Source organism: Nerophis ophidion, linkage group LG08 (genome assembly GCF_033978795.1).
Source record: "Nerophis ophidion isolate RoL-2023_Sa linkage group LG08, RoL_Noph_v1.0, whole genome shotgun sequence".
Taxonomy (NCBI): domain Eukaryota; kingdom Metazoa; phylum Chordata; class Actinopteri; order Syngnathiformes; family Syngnathidae; genus Nerophis; species Nerophis ophidion.
The window spans coordinates 2,273,742-2,298,910 of record NC_084618.1 but is presented as its reverse complement, the minus strand read 5'-3'; the positions used below and the strand labels follow the sequence as shown (position 1 = coordinate 2,298,910).

The window sequence follows — 25,169 nt, the reverse complement described above, 5'->3', positions numbered from 1 at the left end:
TGTCCTGGGTCGGATCTAGGGATGTGTTTATGTCCCTATGTCCCCCCCTACCTTGTGGAGGGGGTCCGGTCCGATGACCATGGATGAAGTACTGACTGTCCAGAGTCGAGACCCAGGATGGACCGCTCGTCAGGACCCAGGATGGACCGCTCGCCTGTATCGGTTGGAGACATCTCTACGCTGCTGATCCGCTTGAGATGGTTTCCGGTGGACGGGACTCTCGCTGCTGTCTTGGAGCCACTATGGAGCCTTTTTAGACCAGTTGATCTGCCGCTTCTTTTCTTTCTCCTATGTCCCCCCCTCCCTTGTGGAGGGGGTCCGGTCCGATGACCATGGATGAAGTACTGACTGTCCAGAGTCGAGACCCAGGATGGACCGCTCGTCGGGACCCAGGATGGACCGCTCGCCTGTATCGGTTGAAGACATCTCTACGCTGCTGATCCGCTTGAGATGGTTTCCTGTGGACGGGACTCTCGCTGCTGTCTTGGAGCCACTATGGATTGAACTTTCACAGTATCATGTTAGACCCGCTCGACATCCATTGCTTTCGGTCCCCTAGAGGGGGGGGGGGGTTGCCCACATCTGAGGTCCTCTCCAAGGTTTCTCATAGTCAGCATTGTCACTGGCGTCCCACTGGATGTGAATTCTCCCTGCCCACTGGGTGTGAGTTTTCCTTGCCCTTTTGTGGGTTCTTCCGAGGATGTTGTAGTCGTAATGATTTGTGCAGTCCTTTGAGACATTTGTGATTTGGGGCTATATAAATAAACATTGATTGATTGTTTAGGACCTCATCTGACTCCTCTCCATGTGGAGGAGCAGCGGCTTGACTTTCATCTCCTCCCGAGTGACAGATCTTCTCACCCTATCTCTGAAACCCATTTGGGCCGCTTGCACCCGTGAGCGAGCTAACAGGCTAGCAGGAGTGTTTGTTACGATCAATACCTCTCGATGGCCAGCTCCTTGTTGGACGTCTGCTGCACATAGATGACTATTTTCTTGCCCATGCCTGCACGCAGCTTGAAGCTCTGCTTGTCCTTGTCCTTGGCCACAGCGCTGGTCGGAGGAGAACAGGGACATCCATCACAAGTGAAAGCAATCCTCACCACACAACCAACATCAACGAGAAGGAGATATTAACACCACCACGCTCCATTTTCATGGAAAATGGTGACATTCCTCTACTAAATTTCACTAAACAAAAATGCAACATTCAATACATTTGAAGACCATATATTAGAGACTCTTCCAAGCCAGGGGTGTCCAAACTCTGGCCATTAGCGCCACATTCTAAAAAATAAAGTGTAATAAAAGAGCAAACAACTTAGATTTATATCACGCTTTTTCTAAACACTCAAAGCGCTCACAGAGAAGTAGGACTCAACATTCCTTCACACGATGGTGGTGGTAAGCTACATCTGTAATGAAACAGCTGCCCTGGGGTAGACTGACGGGAGCGTGGCTGCCAGTTTGCACCTACGGCCCCTCCGACCACCACCAATCATTCATTCATCATTCATTCACCAGTGTGAGCGGCACCGGGGGCAAAGAGTGAAGTGTCCTGCCCAAGGACACAACGGCAGCTATTTTTTGGATGTCAATAGGTGGGAAGCGAATCTGCAACTTTCGGGTTTCTGGCCGGCCGCTCTACCGACTACGCCATGCCGCTCCGGGCAAACAGGTGAAATGTAACAAGTTGCAATGTTGACTCTTTAAAACTAGCATTGCTCAAACATAATAATCAACCTAAATCTGTATTGTTATGAATTATTGACCTTCAATTACTTCACCTCAAATATTTACACTTTATTTATTTACTAATAATCACACTTTGAAATATTTTGGGGGAAAATATTGCATATTTTGTCATACATTTTGCTTTTTGCTATATAAAACAAAAACATTTTTAAAATTAAATGACAGCTAGATCTCAAGTTGACCTAAAGACTTAAACATTGAGATATTCAAAAAATGTATCAATTATTTCTAAACACTTTTAAGAGTGAGATCAAAAAATATTTATTTTCATTCCTCAAAAAATAATAATGAATCAAAATCAGTATTGTTATGAATCATTGACCTTCAATTACTTCACATCAAATATTTACACTTTATTTATTTACAGATCATACACTTTCAAATGTTGTTGGGGAAAATATTGCATATTTTGTCATATATTTAGCTTTTTGCTATATGAAATAAAAATAAAAATGTTAAAAATTAAAATGGCGGCTCGATCTCAAACTGACCTAAAGACTTAAGCGATGAAATGTTCCAAAAAATGTATCGTTATTTCTAAAAACTTTTATGAGTGGGATCCAAAAGTGTTTAAAATATTTATGTTTAAACTGTCATTCCTCAAAAAATAATAGTGAGTCAAAATCAATATCGTTATGAATCATTGACCTTCAATTACTTCACATCAAATATTTCCACTTTATTTATTTACTAATAATTACACTTTCAAATATTTTGGGGGAAAATATTGCATATTTTGTCATATATTTAGCTTTTGCTATATAAAAGAAAAAGAAAAATGTTAAAAATTAAAATGGCGGCTCGATCTCAAACTGACCTAAAGACTTAAGCGATGAAATGTTCCAAAAAATGTATCAGTTATTTCTAAAAACTTTTATGAGTGGGATCCAAAAGTGTTTAAAATATTTATGTTTAAACTGTCATTCCTCAAAAAATAATAGTGAGTCAAAATCAATATCGTTATGAATCATTGACCTTCAATTACTTCACATCAAATATTTCCACTTCATTTATTTACTAATAATTACACTTTCAAATATTTTGGGGGAAAATATTGCATATTTTGTCATATATTTAGCTTTTTGCTATATAAAAGAAAAAGAAAAATGTTAAAAATTAAAATGGCGGCTCGATCTCAAGCTGACCTAAAGACTTAAGCGATGAAATGTTCCAAAAAATGTATCAGTTATTTCTAAAAACTTTTATGAGTGGGATCCAAAAGTGTTTAAGATATTTATTTTTAAACTGTCATTCCTCCAAAAATAATAATGAGTCAAAATCAGTATTGTTATGAATCATTGAACTTCAATTACTGTGGGGCGGTATAGCTCGGTTGGTAGAGGGGCCATGCCAGCAACTTTAGAGTTGCAGGTTCGATTCCCGCTTCCGCCATCCTAGTCACTGCCGTTGTGTCCTTGGGCAAGACACTTTACCCACGTGCTCCAAATGCTACCCACACTGGTTTAAATGTAACTTAGATATTGGGTTTCACTATGTAAAGCGCTTTGAGTCACTAGAGAAAAGCGCTATATAAATATGATTCACTTCACTTCACATCAAATATTTCCACTTTATTTATTTACTAATAATTACACTTTCAAATATTTTGGGGGAAAATATTGCATATTTTGTCATACATTTTGCTTTTTGCTATATAAAAGAAAAAGAAAAATGTTAAAAATTAAAATGGCGGCTCAATCTCAAGCTGACCTAAAGACTTAAGTGATGAAATTTTCCAAAAAATGTATCAATTATTTTCAAACACGAGTGGGATCCAACAGTCCATCCATCCATTTACTACCGCTTATTCCCTTTCGGGGTCGCGGGGGGCGCTGGCGCCTATCTCAGCTACAATCGGGCGGAAGGCGGGGTACACCCTGGACAAGTCGCCACCTCATCGCAGGGGATCCAACAGTGTTTAAGATATTTTTGAACCGTCGTTCTTCAAAAAATAATAATGAATCAAAGTCAATATTGCAATGAATGACTGACCTATTCAAGGCTTTAATGACTTCACATCAAATATAGCATATTTTGTCAAACATTTTGCCATATGAAAAAAGGGTAAAAAATACAAAACAGTTTTATAAAAATCAATGTTATGAACTCTTGAGCTACTGAAGGCTCCGATGATTTTACATGAAACCACTTTGACATTTTGGGAGAAATTTAAGGTTATAAAGAATTTTTTAAAATAATATCTGACTTATTTAAAAAAAAAAAATCCGACAAAGACCCTTCTGGGTAGCTGGGACCAAATTTGAAAAAAATAATGTATATTGGTTTGGAAAATTAAAACAATCAAAATGCTTTGATTTTTCAGTGTGTGGCCCTCAGTGGAAACAGTTTGGACACCTTTGATCCAACAAATATGATGGAATTCAATCCTAAATGTTAATACTGCTTTTCCCTTTCTTATTTCATTTGACTTGTTGCTTCCCACACTGCCGTGAGTACCTGAAGGTGCCCTTGCCGTCGTCCTCCTTGATCTCCAGGCTGACGGTGAAGGTAAACAAGTCGCTGTCCGGCGTCAGCGGCGCGGCCTGATGGGACGCCGCCAGCGCCGCCTTCTTAGCTGAGCGGCGGAAGGCGGTGGCGAAGCTGTACAGTATCCTGCTCACCTGCGCAGCACAAACAAAGCTGTATGAAGATGACGAGGACAAGAAGACATTCCATTGTTATGATTTGATTATTTCTATTATTTGATCTCTGTTGTTGCTCCTTTTCTTTGTACTGTTTGTATTTGAACCAAGTGAAGCACTCCACATAAAATGTACCGACTCACTTGGACTGTCAATCTTTCATCCGCTCCGGTTCTTGGAGCTCTAACCAGTCCGTTCAGGCTGCTAGTATCGCACATGATATCACCATTTACATGCCAGTCGGTATCAATCCTTCCTTGGTTGTGTGATACCAGGCCAATATTAGTATAACAAGTGTCCTTAAAGGGGACATATTCCAACATAGTGGGACCTGTTGTGTGTGTTTGGGACCGGCAAGAGTCCAGACATGTCAAACCAAAGCATGGAGCCATGGCAGATACTGTATATCATCCTCACCTCAAACTATCTTTTTGCTTCATTTGTCAGCGTTTTCCCCGCATCCATCCACACATTATTTATGCTTCATTTGTGAGGTTTTCCCCACATCCATCCACACAATATTTATTGTTCATTTGTGAGTTTTTTTCCCCCGCATCTATCCACACAATCTTTTTGCTTCATTTGTGAGGTTTTCCCAACATCCATCCACACAATCATTTAGCTTCATTTGTGAGGTTTTCCCCACATTCATCCACACAATATTTATGGTTCATTTGTGAGGTTTTTCCCCGCATCCATCCACACAATCTTTTTGCTTCTTTTGTCAAATTTTCCCAACATCCATCTACAAAATCTTTTTGGTTCATTTGTGAGGTTTTCCCCAAATCCAACCACACACTATTTATGGTTATTGTCAAATTTTCCCAACATCCATCCACACAATCTTCTTGGTTCATTTGTGAGGTTTTCCCCAAATCCAACCACACACTATTTATGGTTCATTTGTGAGGTTTTCCCCACATCGGTCCACACAATCTTCTTGGTTCATTTGTGAAGTTTTTCCCACATCCATCCAATAAATATTTTAGGTTCATTTGTGAGGTTTTCCCACCATCCATCCACACAATCATTTAGCTTCATTTGTGAGGTTTTCCCCACATTCATCCACACAATATTTATGGTTCATTTGTGAGGTTTTCCCAACATCCATCCACACAATCATTTAGCTTCATTTGTGAGGTTTTCCCCACATTCATCCACACAATATTTATGGTTCATTTGTGAGGTTTTGCCCCGCATCCATCCACACAATCTTTTTGCTTCTTTTGTCAAATTTTCCCAACATCCATCTACAAAATCTTTTTGGTTCATTTGTGAGGTTTTCCCCAAATCCAACCACACAATATTTATGGTTCATTTGTGAGGTTTTTCCCACATCCATCCACACAATCTTCTTGGTTCATTTGTGAAGTTTTTCCCACATCCATCCAATCAATATTTTAGGTTCATTTGTGAGGTTTTCCCACATCCATCCACACAATATTTTTGGTTCATTTGTGAGCTTTTTCCCACATCCATCCAAACAATATTTTTGGTTCATTTGTGAGCTTTTTCCCACATCCATCCAAACAATCTTTTGGGTTCATTTGTGAGCTTTTTCCCACATCCATCCAATCAATATTTTAGGTTCATTTGTGAGGTTTTCCCACATCCATCCACACAATATTTTTGGTTCATTTGTGAGGTTTTTCCCACATCCATTCAAACAATATTTTTGGTTTATTTGTGAGCTTTTTCCCACATCCATCCAATCAATCTTTTGGGTTCATTTGTGAGGTTTCACCCACATCCATCCAATCAATCTTTTTGGTTCATTTGTGAGGTTTTCCCAACATCCATCCACACAATCATTTAGCTTCATTTTGAGGTTTTCCCCACATTCATCCACACAATATTTATGGTTCATTTGTGAGGTTTTTCCCCGCATCCATCCACACAATCTTTTTGCTTCTTTTGTCAAATTTTCCCAACATCCATCTACAAAATCTTTTTGGTTCATTTGTGAGGTTTTCCCCAAATCCAACCACACACTATTTTTGGTTATTGTCAAATTTTCCCAACATCCATCCACACAATCTTCTTGGTTCATTTGTGAGGTTTTCCCCAAATCCAACCACACACTATTTATGGTTGATTTGTGAGGTTTTCCCCACATCCATCCACACAATCTTCTTGGTTCATTTGTGAAGTTTTTCCCTCATCCATCCAATAAATATTTTAGGTACATTTGTGAGGTTTTCCCACAACCATCCACACAATCTTTTTGGTTAATTTGTGAAGTTTTTCCCACATCCATTCAATCAATATTTCAGGTTCATTTGTGAGGTTTTCCCACATCCATCCACAGTATCTTTTTGGTTCATTTGTGAGGTTTTTCCCCACATCCATCCAATCAATCTTTTTGGTTCATTTGTGAGGTTTTTCCCACATCCACCCAATCAATCTTTTGGGTTCATTTGTGAGCTTTTTCCCACATCCATCCACACAATATTTTTGGTTCATTTGTGAGGTTTTACCCAAATCCAACCACACAATATTTATGGTTCATTTGTGAGGTTTTCCCCACATCCATCCACACAATCTTCTTGGTTCATTTTAGAAGTTTTTCCCATATCCATCCAATCAATATTTTAGGTTCATTTGTGAGCTTTTTCCCACATCCATCCAATCAATCTTTTGGGTTCATTTGTGAGCTTTTTCCCACATCCATCCAATCAATCTTTTGGGTTCATTTGTGAGCTTTTTCCCACATCCATCCAATCAATATTTTAGGTTCATTTGTGAGGTTTTCCCACATCCATCCACACAATATTTTTGGTTAATTTGTGAGGTTTTTCCCACATCCATCCAAACAATATTTTTGGTTCATTTGTGAGGTTTTTCCCACATCCATCCAATCAATCTTTTGGGTTCATTTGTGAGGTTTCACCCACATCCATCCAATCAATCTTTTTGGTTCATTTGTGAGGTTTTATCCACACCCACAATCAACCGCTGAGTTCCTCCATCAACATTTTAATGACCATCCCTAATCCCAATTTGACATAACCTTTCCAAAGAAACACTGCACACTCAGTCAACATGAAGCAGACATTTTAAGGAGAATTGTGGGAGGCTGTGAAGCACACACGCGCTGACACATCCTCTCCTTGTCACCTCTTCTTCCTGAGGGATGCTACTTTGTGTGCGTGGGAAATGTGAGCGCTGCAACACAGCCTGGAGTGTGTGACATAACTCCTTTGCAGCAGGGGAAGCTCCCTCACACTGACACCCCCCCCCCCTGTGGGCCATGCTGTGGGGCTGGCAGCCATATCAGCGTGTTGGTGAACCCACATTACAACTTTTTGGGGGGAATTGTGCCTGTCATCCACAATACTTATGTAAGACAACTTTTTCTTAAATGCATTCTAAGTGGTAAAATATGGCAAGTAGGAGGTGGCTAACAATACGGGTAATGGTAATGGGAGTACACTATTCCGCCCATGAAGTACTCCAAAAAGCACCAACAATACATGCCGTTACATACATACGCGCTAAGGCAGAGGAACTACTTTTAGTGGCGCTGTAATCTCAGAGAGATAACCAGCTTTTGCTGCTATATTGACATATTGAGCTGCTAAATGGCCTCGGAGTTGGTGAAAGTTCTTTCAAGATGATGAATCATGTCTCTCACCTGGATAGTAGAAGGTTGTGGACATAAAAAACTTTTTTTTTTTTTTTTTTTTAACCTTTGTAAGGATTATGATTAATTGTTCACGTAAAGCGGAAGATACAAACATCCCATCAGTCTTTATCCCAGTGAGAGCAGACATTGTACAGTAAGTGCTTGTGTTATGTTTTTAGTTAGCACTTAGCAATACTGTTACATGATGCTTAGTGTTTGACTAAACTGTATCTGTTTAGTTTATAAAACTTGTAGATCATCCTCTTTATATTTAGGCTCAAAAACACTAGTTTCTGGATCACCATGTGAAGGGAATAGTGAACGTTGCGATGCGTCTGTGAAATTACTACGCCAGTGTATGCTTAAAATTATCAAAATATGTAAATATTACATGTTATTATGAATGTTACTACATGACATAAATACTTACATCATGTATATATTACATGTTGTTATGAATTTTACTAGATACTACATATATACTTACATCATGTATATATTACATGTTATTATGAATGTTACTAGATACTACATATATACTTACATCATGTATATATTACATGTTATTATGAATGTTACTACATGACATATATACTTACATCAAGTATATATTACATGTTATGAATTTTACTGGATACTACATATATACTTACATCATGTATACATAACATGTTATTATGAATGTTACTAGATACTACATATATACTTACATCATGTATATATTACATGTTATTATGAATGTTACTAGATACTACATATATACTTACATCATGTATATATTACATGTTATTATGAATGTTACTACATGACATATATACTTACATCAAGTATATATTACATGTTATGAATTTTACTGGATACTACATATATACTTACATCATGTATACATAACATGTTATTATGAATGTTACTACATGACATAAATACTTACATCATGTATGTATTGCATGTTATGAATTTTACTGGATACTACATATATACTTACATCATGTATACATAACATGTTATTATGAATGTTACTACATGACATATATACTTACATCATGTATATATTACATGTTATTATGAATGTTACTACATGACATATATACTTACATCATGTATATATTACATGTTATGAATTTTACTGGATACTACATATATACTTACATCATGTATATATTACATGTTATTATGAATGTTACTAGATACTACATATACACTTACATCATGTACAGGACTGTCTCAGAAAATTAGAATATTGTGATAAAGTCCTTTATTTTCTGTAATGCAACTAAAAACATGAAAATGTCATACATTCTGGATTCATTACACATCAACTGAAATATTGCAAGCCTTTTATTATTTTAATATTGCTGATTATGGCATACAGCTTAAGAAAACTCAAAAGTCCTATCTAAAAAAATTTGAATATTTCCTCAGACCAAGTAAAAAAAAAAGATTTATAACAGCAAAGCAAAATCAAACATTTGAAAATGTCAATTAATGCACTCAGTACTTGGTTATGAATCCTTTTGCACGGATTACTGCATCAATGTGGCGTGGCATGGAGGCAATCGGCCTGTGGCATTGCTGATCTGTTATGGATGCCCAGGATGCTTCAATAGCGGCCTTCAGCTGATTTACATTATTGGGTCTGGTGTCTTTCAGCTTCTTCTTCACAATAACCCACAAATTCTCTATGGGGTTTAGGTCAGGAGAGTTGGCAGGCCAATGGAGGACAGTAATGCCATGGTCAGTACACCAGTTACTGCTGGTTTTGGCACTGTGGGCAGGTGCCAGATCATGCTGGAAAATTAAATCATCATCTCCATAGAGCTTTTCAACAGATGGAAGCATGTACACAGATGCATTGACTCTGGACTTGATGAAACACTGTGGACCAAAACCATCAGCTGACATGGCTCCCCAAACCATTGCTGACTGTGGGAACTTCCGTTGTCTAGAGTTCAGGAGTGGCTTGACCATGGGAATACGGCTACTTAAGCTGTATCTGTTGAAAAGCTCTAAGGAGATAATGATTTCATTATCCAGCATGATCTGGCACCTGCCCACAGTGCCAAAACCAGCAGTAACTGGTGTACTGACCATGGCATTACTGTCCTCCATTGGCCTGCCAACTCCCCTGACCTGAACCTCATAGAGAATTTGTGGGGTATTGTGAAGAAGAAGCTGAAAGACACCAGACCCAATAATGCAAATGAGCTAAAGGCCGCTATTGAAGCATCCTGGGCATCCATAACACCTCAGCAATGCCACAGGCCGATTGCCTCCATTCCACGCCGCATTGATGCAGTAATCCGTGCAAAAGGATTCCCAACCAAGTACTGAGTGCATTAATTGACATTTTCAAATGTTTGGTTTTGTTTTGCTGTTATAAATCTTTTTTTTTTACTTGGTCTGAGGAAATATTCCATTTTTTTGAGATAGGACTTTTGAGTTTTCTTAAGCTGTATGCCATAATCAGCAATATTAAAATAATAAAAGGCTTGCAATATTTCAGTTGATCTGTAATGAATCCAGAATGTATGACATTTTCATGTTTTTAGTTGCATTATAGAAATTAAAGGACTTTACCACAATATTCTAATTTTCTGTTATTATGAATGTTACTACATGACATATATACTTACATCATGTATATATCACATGTTATAATGAATGTTACTACATGACATATATGTGTACATTGCATTTCTGTTTGGACTGAGCTTTGAACCTGAAGTACAAGTGTCGTTCAGGTTTCTTGCTGTCCGTAGCGTTTCTACTCAAGTAGCTTCTTCATTCATCACTTCAAGGAACATTTCTTCGTTTTACAATATAACTAAGCCAATTCTTACTTACTAAAGCGTCCCATGTGTGATGTCTGTAGGAGTGTTTTCATGTATATTTGTATGTGTTATCATTAGCATTAGCTACTATGCTAACATGTTTACAAGTGTCTGTGCTCGTCTTACTAACTTATAATAATATATAATATAATATAATATAATAACATTCTTTTTCTATTGTTTCAGTTTCACAAATTCTTCAATAAATTCAGCAAAATGTCAGCGTGGAGTTATTGAGTCTGTTGAGCTGATTGGAGAGCTTGCTTCCGCAGCTAGTGGGTCCAGAACCAGCACTTTTGTTTTGTTTGATCAACCGTTTTACTGCCCTGTTACAGACACGATTAAGGTATGTCATTAAATATTTGTGTGTAAATAAGTCACTTCACAACGTATATATCTGCAGCTAATATATGGAAAAATACCTATTTTTCTTGTAAAAATGTAGTGGCACGCTCTATAGAGGGGAAAATAGGGTATTAGACAATCAACACTGGACTATTCACACTCAAGCAGCCCGCATCATCCCTGCTCACCGCCTCTTGGATTTGGCAGCGGAAGACGTGTATCCTGAAGATCTCAGCGTTGTAGTGGCTCTCGGTGAAGGCGAAGCAGTCGCTCTCCTCCGTGCCGTCGTGGCCGCGCACACAGAACAGGATTTTGTAGATGGGGTAGTTGGCGATCTCTGTGCTGCTGTGGGGGTCCAACAGTCTGCGAGGATGACAACGTGCCCCGTGAGTTTCGTAAGACGTGTATTGGCAGAAGGCTAGATTCCAATTCCACAATAACGGGAGCATCAGAGATGAATCGCATTTTGGTTCATCGATAACTCACAGTTTACGGCGATTAACCACAGATAGAAGTTCTTTATTTTATACGACGTAGATGCCATTGACAGTGCAAACATTCAAGGAACTTTACTGGCACGTCATTTCACCACCATGTCTCTCTTTTTCAGCTTTAAATGATAACATCTTCTTCAGGCCCTTGCTCTCTTTCCACCTTGTTATCGTTCTATGAGCCATCTCTCAGTCTCTACAATATACAAATTAAAGTTATTGTCGTCATGGAAATAATGGATGAATACTTGCAGCCTTACACGTCAACGTGGGGAAGTGCAGAGTAGCGTAAAACAAATGTTACGATGTGGGGAACACCTTCGTTTTTTGTTTGTAGTTTTGTATGTAGTTAAACTAACTGTTCACCTTGGATGTGCTGTGGGGTGTATTTATGAGAAACTTAAGGTGGAGCACATACCCCCTGGAGAGATCTGGTTTCCCATCACCCAATCCAAGTGTTTGTCCGACTTTTCAGAAACCAAACGCGATCAGATGAAGGTGTTTAAAGAGCTTGTAGAATGCTTATTTAGAGCCCAACTGTTTGAGAGATTGGACTAATTTAGTGCATGGACACTCGCAATCCAAACAATACCCCTTTTGTGGAGCAGAAGACATGACAGCCATGGAAGGACATTCAATCTCGTAAGGATGGGCTAGGAATAGTAATAAATACTACATACTGCTCACTAATATGCATAAAAAACACACAAACAACTGCCACCGCTAAATTAACAAGCACAAGTGAGCTTATGCTGCTCTGTCTGGGCGCTGATGTCACACGTCCCTTGGCAACAGGCACCACCTTTTAAAGGCACACTTCCCCAATATGAAACATATCTCAACAACGTAAACCAGATATTTGAAGTTTTTTTTTCGTAACGCATGACTTACTTTACCCAGTAATTATCTACATTTATGAAAGAGTAATTCCCTTAGTATTGTAATGACTTTTTAAGGGGTTGCAGAATGCTTATTTAGAGCCCAACTGTTTGAGAAATCAGTAAAATGATTCCACCACCACGGCCTTGTACTTTCCGCACTTCGGTGTTCAGATGCAGGAAATAGGTTTGCTGTTAAACACTTTGCCGTGTGCAGCCATTTGTTCCCGCAAAACCAAACACTTTTCCTTTCTTTGGCACTAACTCATTAGCATTAGCCATTTTTTGGATCCACGCTAAGGAAGTAAGGGGGAGGGGCAAGGGCTACGGAAGCTCCTGGGGGAAAAAAGTATTAGAAAACATCTTCTGTTCTTTAAATCATCGGCAACAAATAAATTGAATATATGGATAAAAATTAATCAAGACGTCAACGGAGAGTTATTGAGTCTGTTTAGCGGATTGGAGAGCTAGCTTGCGCAGCTAGTGGGTCCATGACCATGACTTCTGTTTTGTTTGATCAGCCCTTTTACCGATTTTTTTTTTTTTTAGAGAAACTTTTGGAAACAATGAAGGTATGTAAATAAACATCCAGCCATCCATTTTCCACCGCTTATTCCCTTCATTTACAGAACATTTCTATGTAAATAACTTATTTCACAACAACTATATATGTGGGACTTAGATACAGAAAATGTTTGTTTTATTCTAAAATATTAAAGGTGCGGCTTTTATGTATGGTGGCATTCTTGATTTCAATATTGCTGAAAGTAATCATGGTTTGGCCCTACAGCAGGTGGCGCTCTCTTTATCCCAACCAACAAAAAGACAAAGTAGCTCTCCTCCTCCTCCTCCAGTTACCTGACGGTGCCTTCGGACACACCGGGCACAGACAGCGTGACGTCCAAGGGGACCTGGCACTGGCCCCTGAGGATGCTCATCATGCGGAGGGCCTCCACCTCGCTGCGGGGCGCGTTGACCGAGGCGCAGCCCAGATACGTCAGCTGGCTGAAGACCACGCTGTCCTCGTCTGGGATGGGACTGCCCGGGCTGCCGTCCGACGAGGACTCGTCGCCTGTGAAGGGACGGAGTGTATGGTGTCTGTGTCTCGGGATACAGTGATGTCATAGAAAGTGTGCTTTAGAGCAAGGCCTGCGGGGCCATATTGAGGAGGCTGGTGGGCCGCACTTAGCGAGGCGTCATGAGTTCAAGAAAGCATCGCACCGCAGACTGCTTTCAAATTCATCTTAAATACCAGGCCGTCTTTAATCGCTACATTTTTGCTGACATATTAGTGGACGCTGTGAAAAAAAATCACATAAACGACTCTTAAAGGTACTTTTAAGATGATAGCACGGAATTTACTTATATGACACGACCCAAACAAAATTACCTAGTCATGGTGAACAAAAAAATAAAGAAAATAGCTAAACACTCTCTCCACACTTATCCATGTTTGGCACCTTTTAGTTGCTTGATATTTCTCATTGATTAGAAAACTTTAAGGAGGTCGTCACGGAAGTAAACAATGTAGGAGTCAGACTTTCACATACTCTTCGTATCCAATGATATTACTTATATATCCATTATATTAATGAATATATCCATCATATTTATATTTAGTTACATTTATAATACATTATATATACATATATATATATATATACAGATACATACATACAGTATATATGTGAATCTATATATACATATTTATATACACATATACCTGTATAAATATGTGTGTGTATATACCTATACACATATATATATATACACATACATATATGAATGTATGTATATGTATATATTTATATGTATATATATGAATACATGTATGTGTGTATATATGTATACATATATATATCTCCATCCACTTTCTACCACTTATTCCCTTTTGAGGTCGCGGGGGGCGCTGGCGCCTATCTCAGCTGATATCGGGCGGAAGGCGGGGTACACCCTGGACAAGTCGCCACCTCATATTTACTTTACATGCAGTCAGCTTTTGGCCACTGGCCAAATTTCCTTGGCCAAATGCGGGCGTAAAGTGAAAAAGTTTGGACAAGCCCTGGCGTCCAGTATGTGTGGTAGAGCGCTCACCTCTGTACGAGCGCTCGTTCAGCTCGCTCTCCTGAGCCGTCTGAACGGGGAGCGCTATTTCCAACTTGGGGGAGGGTGCGCTGAGCGGGTCGGCGCCTGGCGCTACGGGCGAGGCCGTGGTGGTGTGATGATCCCCCGCGCTCGCCGGGGCCACCGGCGGTTCCAGGAGGACGTCCTCCAACTCCCGCTGGAGTTGCTGCTCGCTTCCATTGCCCACGATCTGACACAACGAGAGACAGTGTTGGAGATCAACAAACACAAACGCAAGTGTCGCTGCTGTCACATGGGAATGACCGCCGCTGTCAATGCTCAGAACTATTTTCTCTTTATGTAAACTCGCCCCGCTGGAACATTTTTAGGAATCCATCACGTGTGTCAAGTGATAGCTGGCCGCTTGAAGAGGCCTTATTGTGCAGCCTTGTTATGACATTCCCTCTTATCAGCCATGATCAGTGACCCGTGAACAAGTCACTTGCATTTCCGGGAAATGGCAGCAGCACACGCAAGTCCAATTGAAATTGCATAAGTACCTTATTCTCCAGACTATAGAGTGTGCCCGTATATAAGCCGCAACCACTACATTTTGGAACAATTTTTGTTCCCATACATTAGCCGCACCGGACATTAAGGCGCAGATAATTATATACATATATATACATGTTGTGAAATGAGTTATGTATACAGAAATATTTATTGACGTACCTTGATTGTTTACAAAGAGTGTCCGTAACAAGGCAGTAAAACGGCTGATCAAACAAAACAGAAGTCATGGTCATGGACCCACTATCTGCGTAAGGTAGCTCTCCAATTAGCTAAATAACGGTGACGTTTTAGTGAATTTATGAAACTAAAACTGTTATGATCCGTGGCCCGGATCATGTTTTGTTATTTTATGTTAGTTTTGGACTCCCTCGGTTCCTGTTTTTGTGCAACCTTGAGTTTGTTTTTAGTTACCATGGTTGCTTATTATTTCCACCTGTCTCTGATTGGTGTTCGGGACGCTCACCTGTTTCCCGAGCACTAATCAGAGGCATTATTTAAGCCTGCCTTTGCCTGTCAGTCAGCCTGGCTTCATTGTTTGCTTCATGCAACAGTTATGTTAGTATTGTTTGTCTTCTAGTCCATGCTAAGTGGTAGCCTAAGCTTCCAGTACAATTGGCACGTTGTTCCTTCGGCTTGTTTTCTGTTTTTCGTACTTCTTTGATTTTCAAAGAATAAATCCATGTTCCTACCTGCACCTCCTGTCTGGATTGGTCCATCTGCATCCCGGGGGAACAAACCCTACAGTAAGCTCCGACGCCCCCGCCGTTACAAAAACAATACAGCTTAAATAGTACGGTGCGGCAAATATATGTAGAAAAATAGTTTCAAAATTCAGGTGCGGTGCGCTCTGTAGACCACAAATTACGATAGTTTATCTTGTGTTTTTTGTTGTGCCATAAAAGTGTAAATACTGTAAGTATTGTGCTGTTTGATTGTAACAATCAGTCCTGCATTTTAGTTGGGGTTTCCATTAACACATTTGGAGGTGTTGAAATTGCCATGCAATATCGCTAATGCTACTCAGTAGGATATAAATAGCAAAGTCAATGTTTATTAGCACTAAGCTAGCGCATCTTTTTTAGGAAAAGTGGCGCATTACTTTACTGAAGTCGCAGCTTTTTGAGACACTTGCGTCACAGCATTGAAAATTGCAACCATCCTTGGAGGAACTCTGCTCTCAGTGCTGCTGGAGTGATCGCCAAGTGGCGAAGTCACGCCATGTGCAAGCCAGTTTATGTGAGTTGCTTCCAAAAAAGTACTGGGGACCTGGCAAGGACGTGACGCAGGCTATAAAGCGAGGCGGCGACGGTCACTTTCACGAGGCAGCAAATAGAGAAGATCACGGCGGGATCACATGACACAGTGAGAGAGAGAGAGAGAGAGACACCAGCAGTAAAGAAAGATGACGAAGAAGAAGAGACTGACCTTAAAGCTGACCCCTTCCTCTGAAATCACCTGTGTTGAAGACAAGAAGTTTAGACTCCTCCCTGACTGCATGAGGGAAAAAGCAGACTATGGTTGTAGTGTTCGGATGCTGGTGCTACCTTTCTAGAGGAGCCTGCTGCATTCATTTCTGGCCCGCTGGCGCCCTCTGCTGCTACTTTCCCACAATGCACTTCCACAGCGTGACAGCGAAATGTGTGGGAACGTCTACTTCGGTTCTACTAAATGTCATGAAACACTAATTAAAACGCTGAGCGGAAGCTTCTAATGCAGGGCTGTCTAAGGCCTTTGCTTGGAGGGCCACATCTCAATTATGTCTGCCCTCAGAGGGCCGCTTGTAACAGCCAATCACACACAGCATGTAGCCAAATACATCGTTACACAAGCAACTCTTTCTCACCACTATTTATTCATTTAATTGCTGCATGACTTGCTATTAAATATACTGGGCCAATAAAATTATATGGTGGGCCACTTTAATTAAATGGTAGGCCACAAAATAATGGGGCATGCCATACAAATTGATGTGGTGGGCCACAAAAATAATGTGTCGGACCATATAAAATAGTGTGGTGGGCCACATGAAATAATGTCGGCCAATATAAAATGATGTGGTGGGCCATTTTAAATAATGTGTTTGACCATATAAAATGTGTCGGACCACGTGAAAATAATGTGTCGGACCATATAAAATGTGTCAGACCACATGAAAATAATGTGTCGGACAATTTAAAATGGTGTGGTGGGCCATTTAAATGATGTGTCGGACCATATAAAATTATTTGGTGAGCCACATCAAATAATGTGTCGGACCATATAAAATGACGTGGTGGGCCACGTGAAATAATGTGTTGGACCATATAAAATGACGTGGTGGGCCACATGAAGTAATGTGTTGGACCATATAAAATGATGTGGTTGGCCACATGAAGTAATGTGTTGGACCATATAAAATGATGTGGTTGGCCACATGAAGTAATGTGTCGGACCATATAAAATGACGTGGTGGGCCACGTGAAATAATGTGTTGGACCATATAAAATGACGTGGTGGGCCACATGAAGTAATGTGTTGGACCATATAAAATGATGTGGTTGGCCACATGAAGTAATGTGTTGGACCATATAAAATGATGTGGTGGGCCACATGAAGTAATGTGTGGACCATATAAAATGACGTGGTGGGCCACATGAAGTAATGTGTTGGACCATATAAAATGATGTGGTGGGCCACGTGAAATAATGTGTCGGACCATATAAAATAATGTGGTGGGCCACCTGAAGTAATGTGTTGGACCATATAAAATTAAGTGGTTGGCCACATGAAACAATGTGTTGGACCATATAAAATGATGTGGTGGGCCACATGAAGTAATGTGTTGGACCATATAAAATGACGTGGTGGGCCAACTGAAATAATGTGTCGGATCATATAAAATGAAGTTGTGGGCTACCTGAAATAATGTGTCGGATCATATAGGCCACATGAAATAATGTGTTGGACCGTATAAAACGATGTGGAGGGGCCACATGAAATAATGTGTCAGAACATATAAAATGGCGTGGTGGACCACATGAAATTGTGTTTCGGACCATATAAAATGATGTGTCGGACCGCAAAAAATTTATGTGGTGAGCCACATGAAATAATGTGTCAGAACATATAAAATGATGTGGTGGACCACATGAAATAGTGTGTGGGATCATATAAGCCACGTCAAATAGTGTGTCGGTTCATATAAGCCACATGAAATAATGTGTCAGACCATATAAAATGATGTGGTTGGCCACTGAAATAATGTGTCAGACCATATAAAATGATGTGGTTGGCCACTGAAATAATGTGTCAGACCATATAAAATGATGTGGTTGGCCACTGAAATAATGTGTCAGACCATATAAAATGATGTGGTGGGCCATTTACATGATGTGTCGGACCATATAAAATGAAGTGGTGGGCCATTTAAAGGATGTGTTGGACCATATAAAATGATGTGGTGGGCCAATTAAATGATGTGTCGGACCATATAAAATAATTGGTGAGCCACATCAAATATTGTGTCCGACCATATAAAATGATGTGGTGGGCCACTTCAAATATTGTGTCCGACCAAATAAAATGAAGTGGTGGGCTACCTGAAATAATGTGTCGGATCATATAGGCCACATGAAATAATGTGTTGGACCGTATAAAACGACGTGGAGGGGCCACGTGAAATAATGTGTCAGAACATATAAAATGATGTGGTGGACCACATGAAATAGTGTGTGGGATCATATAAGCCACATCAAATAGTGTGTCGGTTCATATAAGCCACATGAAATAATGTGTCGGACCATATAAAATTATGTGGTTGGCCACTGAAATAATGTGACAGACCATATAAAATGATGTGGTGGGCCATTTACATGATGTGTCGGACCATATAAAATGAAGTGGTGGGCCATTTAAAGGATGTGTAGGACCATATAAAATGATGTGGTGGGCCATTTAAAGGATGTGTTGGACCATATAAAATGATGTGGTGGGCCAATTAAATGATGTGTCGGACCATATAAAATAATTGGTGAGCCACATCAAATATTGTGTCCGACCATATAAAATGATCTGGTGGGCCACAAGAAATAATGAGTCGGACCATATAAAATTATTTGGTGAGCCACTTCAAATATTGTGTCCGACCATATAAAATGAAGTGGTGGGCTACCTGAAATAATGTGTCGGATCATATAGGCCACATGAAATAATGTGTTGGACCGTATAAAACGACGTGGAGGGGCCACGTGAAATAATGTGTCAGAACATATAAAATGGCGTGGTGGACCACATGAAATTGTGTTTCGGACCATAAAAAATGATGTGTCGGACCGCAAAAAATGATGTGGTGAGCCACATGAAATAATGTGTCGGACCATATAAAATGATGTGGAGGGGCCACGTGAAATAATGTGTCAGAACATATAAAATGATGTGGTGGACCACATGAAATAGTGTGTGGGATCATATAAGCCACATGAAATAATGTGTCGGACCATATAAAATGATATGGTGGGCCATTTAAATGATGTTTCGGACCAAATAAAATGATGTGGTGGGCCATTTAAATGATGTATCGGACCATATAAAATGAAGTGATGGGCCACATAAAATAATGTGTTGGAATATATAAAATGACGTGGTGGGCCACATGAAATAATGTGTTGGAATATATAAAATGATGTGGTGGGCCATTTACATGATGTATCGGACCATATAAAATGAAGTGATGGGCCACATAAAAAAATGTGTTGGAATATATAAAATGACGTGGTGGGCCACATGAAATAACCGTGGCGAGGAGGAAAAGAGTACGCAGGTGAGAAGAGAAGTGTTAGCGTGCATGAGAGGCGACTAGTTAGCGTGTTAAAACGAAGAGTAAATGATCTAGAAGGTCAAAGACTTCTCCAAGGACATGTCGGAGGTGCGTCCACACCTCACCCTCCTTACCTTCAGACCTGTCTTTTCGTCGTCGCTGCCGTTGTTGGCGGACGACGGCGTCTCGTCGCCCAGCCGGGACACCAGGACAAAGTCCTCACTGTTGAGAGTGGACACCGAGTCCGAGGACACGCTGATCTTCCCTGCCGAGCCCTTGTCGTCCATGGCAGTCGCTCCCACGCCTCGCTCATGGATGGAAGACAGCGGCCAGGACCACGCACCAAATCACCTGCACGGGAAACACCAGGACCGTAAGAAGACAGCGGCCAGGACCACGCACCAAATCACCTGCACGGCAAACACCAGGACCGTAAGAAGACAGCGGCCAGGACCACGCACCAAATCACCTGCACGGCAAACACCAGGACCGTAAGAAGACAGCGGCCAGGACCACGCACCAAATCACCTGCACGGGAAACACCAGGACCGTAAGAAGACAGCGGCCAGGACCACGCACCAAATCACCTGCACGGCAAACACCAGGACCGTAAGAAGACAGCGGCCAGGACCACGCACCAAATCACCTGCACGGCAAACACCAGGACCGTAAGAAGACAGCGGCCAGGACCACGCACCAAATCACCTGCACGGGAAACACCAGGACCGTAAGAAGACAGCGGCCGGGACCACGCACCAAATCACCTGCACGGGAAACACCAGGACCGTAAGAAGACAGCGGCCAGGACCACGCACCAAATCACCTGCACGGCAAACACCAGGACCGTAAGAAGACAGCGGCCAGGACCACGCACCAAATCACCTGCACGGGAAACACCAGGACCGTAAGAAGACAGCGGCCAGGACCACGCACCAAATCACCTGCACGGGAAACACCAGGACCGTAAGAAGACAGCGGCCAGGACCACGCACCAAATCACCTGCACGGGAAACACCAGGACCGTAAGAAGACAGCGGCCAGGACCACGCACCAAATCACCTGCACGGGAAACACCAGGACCGTAAGAAGACAGCGGCCAGGACCACGCACCAAATCAACTGCACGGCAAACACCAGGACCGTAAGAAGACAGCGGCCAGGACCACGCACCAAATCACCTGCACGGGAAACACCTGGACCGTAAGAAGACAGCGGCCAGGACCACGCACCAAATCACCTGCACGGGAAACACCAGGACCGTAAGAAGACAGCGGCCAGGACCACGCACCAAATCACCTGCACGGGAAACACCAGGACCGTAAGAAGACAGCGGCCAGGACCACGCACCAAATCACCTGAACGGCAAACACCAGGACCGTAAGAAGACAGCGGCCAGGACCACGCACCAAATCACCTGCACGGCAAACACCAGGACCGTAAGAAGACAGCGGCCAGGACCACGCACCAAATCACCTGCACGGGAAACACCAGGACCGTAAGAAGACAGCGGCCAGGACCACGCACCAAATCACCTGCACGGGAAACACCAGGACCGGAAGAAGACAGCGGCCAGGACCACGCACCAAATCACCTGCACGGCAAACACCAGGACCGTAAGAAGACAGCGGCCAGGACCACGCACCAAATCACCTGCACGGGAAACACCAGGACCGTAAGAAGACAGCGGCCAGGACCACGCACCAAATCACCTGCACGGCAAACACCAGGACCGTAAGAAGACAGCGGCCAGGACCACGCACCAAATCACCTGCATGGGAAACACCTGGACCGTAAGAAGACAGCGGCCAGGACCACGCACCAAATCACCTGCACGGGAAACACCAGGACCGTAAGAAGACAGCGGCCAGGACCACGCACCAAATCACCTGCACGGCAAACACCAGGACCGTAAGAAGACAGCGGCCAGGACCACGCACCAAATCACCTGCACGGGAAACACCAGGACCGTAAGAAGACAGCGGCCAGGATCACGCACCAAATCACCTGCACGGGAAACACCTGGACCGTAAGAAGACAGCGGCCAGGACCACGCACCAAATCACCTGCAAGGGAAACACCTGCCAACAATCCATAAACAGCATAAAGACAAACCACTTAATAATGATGACAACAGTTTTACATTTTAAGAATGTAACAGCTCATTGCATTCTTTGCATGCAAAATAGTAATCAATGTTCATTTTGCCATCATAACGTGTTTGAGATGAAAACACATTTATATAAAATTAGTTGAAAATGTATATTCCCTGAGAAAGTTAAAATAAAACGATATTGTTAGTATGAAAAATAAAACAATAAGAACAGTTTTCATTATATCCAACATAAAAAGTAGATTAGGTAGTGTCTTTAGCTGTCCTTGGGTCAATACCATGATGTCATTTTTGGAAAATAACCTTCAAATTAATATCACAGCAATGAAGTCATAGTTCTACTCAGCAAAGTGAGGAAAAAGCCAAAATGTGTATTTTTTTTTTTAAAATGAATGGGAATAAAGTCAAGTTATTACAAAAAAAAAAAAAAGAATTTTAAGGGAATACAGTCGTACGATGACGCAAAAACAACAATTTGAAATTAATAAAGTTTTCATATTCCATCCATTTTATGATTTTCTAAAATGACAAAAAAGAATCAACTAATTGTGTTAATACCATGGTTCAATATGGGGGGAAAAATGTGTACTTTTCACAAGAATGATTCCTAAATATCTAAGGGGAAAGTTTAATGAGAAACATTTAATGTCAATATTTTTTTTTTTATTGGGGTGAGGAAAGTCTGCGCTTCCCTGCTTAGGCTGCTGCCCCCACGACCCAACCTCAGATAAGCGGAAGAAGATGGATGGATGGATATTTTTTATTCTGGAGTAATGCCATGAAAAAAAACATTGACATTTATTAAAGTCCTACTGAAAGCCACTACTAGCGACCACGCAGTCTGATAGTTTATATATCAATGATGAAATATTAACATTGCAACACATGACAATACGGCCGCTTTAGTTTACTAAATTGCAATTTTAAATTTCCCGCTAAGTGTCTTGTTGAAAACGTCGCAGTATGATTACGCATGCTTGTGACGTTATTGGTTGTAGCGGACATTTTATCCCAGCTCCACTCACGGCTAAAAGTAGTCTGCTTTAATCGCATAATTCCACAGTATTCTGGACATCTGTGTTGCTGAATATTTTGCAATTTGTTCAATTAATAATGGAGACGTCAAAGAAGAAAGATGTAGGTGGGAAGCAGTATATTGCAGCTGCCTTTAGCAACACAAACACAGCCGGTGTTTCCTTGTTTAAAATTCCCGAAGGTGAAGCTTTACTATGGAACAGAGCGGTCAAGCGAAAATGGTTCCCGACCACATGTCAACCGGCAGGTTTCAGTGAGAAATTTGTGGTAATAAGTTGGCTCTTACCGTAGACATGAGCGGAGCTTGTGTCGTCCTGCAGCTGCATGGCTTCCCTCAGAGACACTGGCGGTCACCACACCCGTGGCCACACCCCTCCGACTTTCGGGAACTATATAATCTCACTAAAACACTAATAACACAATAAGCAGATAAGGGATTTTCCAGAATTATCCTAGTAAATGTGTCTAATAACATCTGAATTGCTCCCACTACCCTCGCCTTATTATTATTTTTTTTTAACTTTTTTTCTACTCCTTCACTCTCACTATCGTCATCCACGAATATTTCATCCTCGCTCAAATTAATGGGGAAATTGTCGCTTTCTCGGTCCGAATCGCTCTCGCTGCTGGTGGCCATGATTGTAATCAATGTTCAGATGTGAGGAGTTCCACAACCCGTGACGTCACACGCATATCGTCTGCTACTTCCGCTACAGGCAAGGCTTTTTTATTAGCGACCAAAAGTTGCGAACTTTATCGTGGATGTTCTCTACTAAATCCTTTCAGCAAAAATATGGCAATATCGCGAAATTGGACCTGCTATCCCCGTTTAAATAAGAAAATCTCATTTCAGTAGGCCTTTAATGAGAGAGAGACATTTAATGATAACATATTTTTCATTTTTATTGGGGAGAGGAAAGTCTGGGCTTCCCTGCTTAGGCTGCTGCCCCCGCGACCCAACCTCGGAAGATGGATGGATGGATATTTTTTATTCTGGAGTAATGTCACGAAAAAAAAAATTAATAAGTTGTTACGCAAAAGAAAGATGTAAGTACTATTACGTAAACAAACTGGAGAGCCACGTGGGTCCAAAGTTGTGACGTCACGTCGTGTTGTGTGTTAAGCTGTGACGTCACGTCGTGTTATGTGTTAAGCTGTGACGTCACGTCGTGTTATGTGTTAGCATAAACATTCCCGAGCTTCCTGTAAAGATCTAACCTTTTCCCTCCAATCGTACACTTATGTCGCCTTCATTTACCTCACAGCAAGATTCATTTTGAATTCGAATATTTTTAATGCATTTAAAGATTTGCAACGTACAGCTAGCCTTCTGGCGTTAGCATAGCAGCTAACAGTCCACTTTATTACGTGTAAAGATTTGCAACGTACAGCTAGCCTTCTGGCGTTAGCACAGCAGCTAACAGTCCACTTTTAGAGGGCAGCGGCAAGGTCAACTTTGTCCGAGCAGGTTGTAAAAAGTGTGAGAAATTAAGAAATATGCATGATATTGTGAGGGAGGAGGAGAAATGCCCGGATGCAGGCCAGCAGCAGTCCAGCTAGCAAAGCACCGGGACACCACAATCTTATCTCTCTTCCCAAGTGGTCCGGCTTCTTACCTGCGACTTATTTGTGCTGAGATGTCGGCGGCCGCCACATTGTAGTGATCACTACAGGTTGGAGGCAGCATCCACCCTCGCAACGATGCAAACACAAGCCCCCACCCGCCCGCACGGCGCATGCGCGTCACGCCCCCCCCCCAGCGCCTCTGCGTTGAGAAGCGCTCACGGGCGCATGCGCAGGAGTACCATTGACGATGACCAGATAACATGCGTTGTTAGGTTAAATAAATACAAATACAGTATTTGTAGCATTATTATCTCTACAGTACAACAACATGCATTTCCAAAACAATATATAATACGTTAGTCGGAAAGATACTAAGTCAATAGGTTTTTAATTCATTAGTTATCTAGTTCTTCTTATTATTATTATTACATCGGACCAGACTTAGACTGAATTTTTTCTT

At 41.3% G+C, this 25,169-nt stretch overlaps 1 protein-coding gene across 2 annotated transcripts in view; it reads right to left on the bottom strand.

Annotated features, from left to right (window-relative positions):
- Nucleotides 1-24,868, bottom strand: part of LOC133557194 (rab GTPase-activating protein 1) — a 125,899-nt gene extending 101,031 nt beyond the window's left edge. The window contains exons 1-8 of one of the 2 annotated variants that reach the window (XM_061907470.1): nt 24,760-24,868; nt 20,134-20,350; nt 16,630-16,659; nt 14,662-14,881; nt 13,426-13,639; nt 11,387-11,561; nt 4,213-4,376; nt 943-1,053 (exon numbers count right to left, since the gene is read on the bottom strand). In XM_061907470.1, coding sequence (XP_061763454.1) covers nt 943-1,053; nt 4,213-4,376; nt 11,387-11,561; nt 13,426-13,639; nt 14,662-14,881; nt 16,630-16,659; nt 20,134-20,286 — 1,067 coding nt within the window. In that variant the 5' untranslated portion in view covers nt 20,287-20,350; nt 24,760-24,868. The remainder of the gene's footprint in view (nt 1-942; nt 1,054-4,212; nt 4,377-11,386; nt 11,562-13,425; nt 13,640-14,661; nt 14,882-16,629; nt 16,660-20,133; nt 20,351-24,759) is intronic. The other variant, XM_061907471.1, reaches the window with a different exon arrangement.
- Nucleotides 24,869-25,169: the final 301 nt, after the last annotated feature.